This window comes from Diaphorina citri, unplaced genomic scaffold (assembly GCF_000475195.1).
Source record: "Diaphorina citri unplaced genomic scaffold, Diaci psyllid genome assembly version 1.1 scaffold2782, whole genome shotgun sequence".
Lineage (NCBI taxonomy): Eukaryota > Metazoa > Arthropoda > Insecta > Hemiptera > Psyllidae > Diaphorina > Diaphorina citri.
The window spans coordinates 5,939-10,535 of record NW_007380199.1 but is presented as its reverse complement, the minus strand read 5'-3'; the positions used below and the strand labels follow the sequence as shown (position 1 = coordinate 10,535).

The 4,597-nt window shown below is 38.6% G+C and overlaps 1 protein-coding gene across 1 annotated transcript; it reads left to right on the top strand.

Moving 5' to 3' along the window:
• Window positions 1-1,434: 1,434 nt before the first annotated feature.
• On the top strand, window positions 1,435-4,297 carry LOC113471669 (homeobox protein homothorax-like; the record flags this gene model as incomplete). Its single annotated transcript, XM_026830999.1, has 2 exons — window positions 1,435-1,736; window positions 4,230-4,297. Coding segments are annotated over exons 1-2 (203 nt in total), but the record flags the coding sequence as incomplete, so codon positions are not given.
• Window positions 4,298-4,597: the final 300 nt, after the last annotated feature.

Genomic DNA, 4,597 nt, shown 5'->3' with positions numbered 1-4,597 from the left:
GATGTTAACTCATGAGATATGATAAATGTTCCGTACAAAACTGAGCTCAGGAACTTTTTGTTTGAGTTAATATTTTGCTATCCTACTCCATAACAAAGTAGTGCAGTTCAGTAAAATTATGATATCTCCATGTATTTATAATCAGAAATAAATTAAGGCAATTTTGCCAATATCAATATCAATGTAAATATAATTTTTTATGAAATACTCTCCTTGAGGTGAGGGTACTTCAACATTACACGTACAAGATCACTTAATTTGCTTCCCTTCTTAGAAATCATTGGCTAAGGTGGAAATCAAGTTCTGCTTACTTAATTTTGATGTAGGTGTAAAGGAGTTATTTCAACGCCTTGATGTCTGACTGAGTGACTGCATTTGGAGGAGTATATTAAAGTTGCTCCCAGTGAAATTTAATGGAAATATTAGATGATAACGAATTTGATAATTCTCTCCACCAAGAGATGATTTGATTTCTTTGGTACTTAGATGACTTGGCATTTTCTACAAATTGAAATTTATTAAATAATCCAAACACCCCTCTAACCTCTTTTAACCCTTGGTTGGTTCTGTGACCAAATTGTTTAGTGTTGATATTATGATTTCAAAAATTTTGTTTTGTCATTCTATGTTTCTTTTGGGTTTATATTTATCAATTTATGTATTTACCGAGTTTATGGAAGATTTTTCTGTCATATCGAGTCTGACGCTGGTTTATTTGCTTCGTCCTTTTTACCATTATGTTCTTTTGGGTGGTCAGCCCTGTACGTTTTATTTGTACACCTCTATTTCTTTATCGATATCGTAGCACCTATAATGCTATCCTAATGCATCCCAACATTTCTAATGTAAACAATAACAGTGTGCTTTTCTCTGACCTCGTGTTGTTTCTACTTCAATATTCAATACCACCTTCATCGGGGCAAGCTCTTTAGCTTTCCCTTTCGCTTTCCTTTTTGAAAATTGTTTCCTTAGAAATTTTGGGGGGATGAAAGTAATATTAACGGGGCAAGCTCTTTAGCTTTCCCTTTCGCTTTCCTTTTTGAAAATTGTTTCCTTAGAAATTTTGGGGGGATGAAAGTAATATTAATATGTAACTCTTTCTTGGGTTACTTAAATGATTTTTGAGCAAATTTCCCGTTTTCTCTCAGTACTTATTGTAAGATTTACAATATGTTTTTTATTTATTTATTTTATTTTAAGGGTCCCAAAGGTATAGCAATGCTATAACATTTGCTAGCTCCCTGGTTAATCCATCAGTCTTATTATTATGTACATAATTAAGTTGTTTATCAACTGTTTCAATATAATCAGCTGTTTCACCGTTACTTAAATGATTTTTGAGCAAATTTCCCGTTTTCTCTCAGTACTTATTGTAAGATTTACAATATGTTTTTTATTTATTTATTTTAAGGCCCCCAAAGGTTATAGCAATGCTATAGCATTTGCTAGCTCCCTGGTTAATCCACCAGTCTTATTATTATGTACATAATTAAGTTGTTTATCAACTGTTTCAATATAATCAGCTGTTTCACTAGTGTCTAACCATTCCGTTTTCTGTTTTTCAGTACGACGAGGGACTCCCGTGTTCGGCCTCGTCGTACATGGACACGCCCCCAGGCTCCTCCTCCCTGTACGAGGCCCATCACCGCCTGCCCCCGGGCATGTCCCCACACATGAACCACTACCCCACGGCCCCGCCCCCTGCAGCGCCGACCAATCACGTGCCACCGGCGAACCACGTGATGGGCGGCAAATCCTACATGCAAAAAGGATTTGGAGAGAATAATTGGTTTTTTCAATTATTTGTCAAGGTTCATACCTAATTTTTCTGATATTACCTCTCCGCTAAGAGAACTGATGAAAAAGTCTAGTGAATTTGTTTGGACCATAGAACATACAAATGCATTGGAACTTGGGAAAGAATGTCTTTGGATAAATTGATTTACAATGTCTTTCGTCTACCTGTGGTACAGTTACCTTGTCAGGTTGCTTCGGGTATAAAGTAAACAATGTGAACCTCTGTTCCTTCCATTTCTTATGGAGAACTCATCCACTTTGGTACCTTTGTTTTGCATATAGGGTGTTTGTTTCGGTGTGATAACTTAAGGCTTCAATAAAGCTCCATTTAAAAGAGGGAACATGTAATAAGGGCTATGTTTGTATGTATGTCCGAATTGTTCTGGCAAAACCCGTGTTAGAGTTTGGCTATCGTGTTTGACTTCTTATGTAGATATATGGACAAGACAAGGGAAGATATTTTTAATAGAAGGGTGTTTGTTTCGGTGTGATAACTTAAGGCTTCAATAAAGCTCCATTTAAAAGAGGGAACATGTAATAAGGGCTATGTTTGTATGTGTGTCCGAATTGTTCTGGCAAAACCCGTGTTAGAGTTTGGCTATCGTGTTTGACTTCTAATGTAGACATATGGACAAGACAAGGGAAGATGTTTTTAATAGCGGTACAGTTTTGAGTCAGTCTTCTCCAGTCCGCTCAGTTCTGAACTTCATTTCCATTCAGTCTTTTTTCTCAGGCTTTGATATACACAATTCTTCCATCTCTTCTTAGGTCTTCCTCTCCTCCCTTCAACTTCTATCTCTGCAGTCCTCTTTCATTCTGACGGATAGGGATACCCTGTATATTTCCCTTCTTCTTAGGTCTTCCTCTCCTCCCTTCAACTTCTATCTCTGCAGTCCTCTTTCATTCTGACGGATAAGGATACCCTGTATATTTCCCTATGTTATTCTTACTAGAAATACAGGAAAGAGGAGAGGAGAACCACGTTGATGGCTTTGTCAGGTGGAAGCTTGTTTTGATATGAAAATCAATAGGACTGACAGATATTGTAAGCATTAGAAAACCTTCTCCATTTATACAAGGTGGACCAACCAGCTAAAGGAATGAGGGTGGATTTCACCAATATTTTTTCAGTCCCTAAAAGGTCGGTCTGTTAAGCTAATAGCCAGTCAAGTTCCATTTGATTTGTATAGGCTTGATACGGCTGTTAGGGGGTAAAAAGAAGGTTGGTGAAATCCACCCTTCCTGTTTTTCGGATTAGTATTGGCAGACCATTTATTTTGCCCACTTCTGTAGTCGGGTGATCAAGAGCATTAATTCTAAACCCGGAGGTACTGGGATCGAATTCCGGCCAGGGCGAAAATTTTCTAACCGAACTTTTCCGTTCTTGGAGAGGCATGTAAAAAAATGTGTCTTGCAGTATTTCCACATGTGGAGAGGAAATGGAAAAAGACTTTGGCGGAATAGGACACATGTTAGAGTTGATCCTGGCCATAAATAAGGATATTCGGGAAGACGTCTGGGGGATTGCACGGAAATGAGACGGGCGAGATATAATTTATGTGGGAGGTTGGGAAATGCTGGATGCTCGGGATACTTAGATATAATTTGAAACCTAGCAAAGGATTTGCGAGGGTTTCCCTTTTCCCTCCATCTCTAGTTCGCTTCATATTTGTTCCTCAATCCCTCGCCTTTTTTTTTGATAATAAAAAACCCGTAGCGTACTTATAAGATAAAACTGTCTTTCCTGTGTCCTAATATGAGCTGCTGAAATGTAAAGCTTTTGCCGAAAGCTCTTCCCCATGAGCTCTGTTCGTAAAAACCTGGCAAAGGATTTGCGAGGGTTTCCCTTTTCCCTCCATCTCTAGTTCGCTTCATATTTGTTCCTCAATCCCTCGCCTTTTTTTGATAATAAAAAACCCGTAGCGTACTTACAAGAGGAAACTGTCTTTCCTGTGTCCTAATATGAGCTGCTGAAATGTAAAGCTTTTGCCGAAAGCTCTTCCCCATGAGCTCTGTTCGTAATAGATTAGGTTAGAACCACTTATTGTCCAGGAATGGTATGTTTTATTATTGTATACCTATTTTAGGTATTTTTAATGTGTATTAAATTTCACTTCATATTTACTATTTACTATGTGGCAGTAGGTATTTTAAATCAGCTTCACTGTGTAGTGTGCATGTCTAGCTAAGTTGTTTATCAACTGTTTCAATATAATCAGCTGTTTCACCAGTGTCTAACCATTCCGTTTTCTGTTTTTCAGTACGACGAGGGACTCCCGTGTTCGGCCTCGTCGTACATGGACACGCCCCCAGGCTCCTCCTCCCTGTACGAGGCCCATCACCGCCTGCCCCCGGGCATGTCCCCACACATGAACCACTACCCCACGGCCCCGCCCCCTGCAGCGCCGACCAATCACGTGCCACCGGCGAACCACGTGATGGGCGGAGCTTCGGCCCACGTGCCCGACGTGCACAAGAGAGACAAAGACTCCATCTATGGGTGAGTTTGCATACTACTTGTTTAATATTTTTTATTATTACATATTTCTTTTTTTTATGCCCGGGCCCAATCTTTATTTTTATTATTATTAATATTTATTAGAGTTTGCAAAGCTTGAAAAATTAATCAGCCTTTTTTAGGGCCGTGATTTCAGAAAATCAAAGTTGTTATTACACTTCTAAAAAAAAAAAAATGCCTAGGGTTGTAAAGGAGTTTTTTTTATATGGTAGAGATTGTCCTAGACAAAAACAATATGATTTCCTCTGTTTGTGTAATTTCATACTTTGAACTATAACCAAC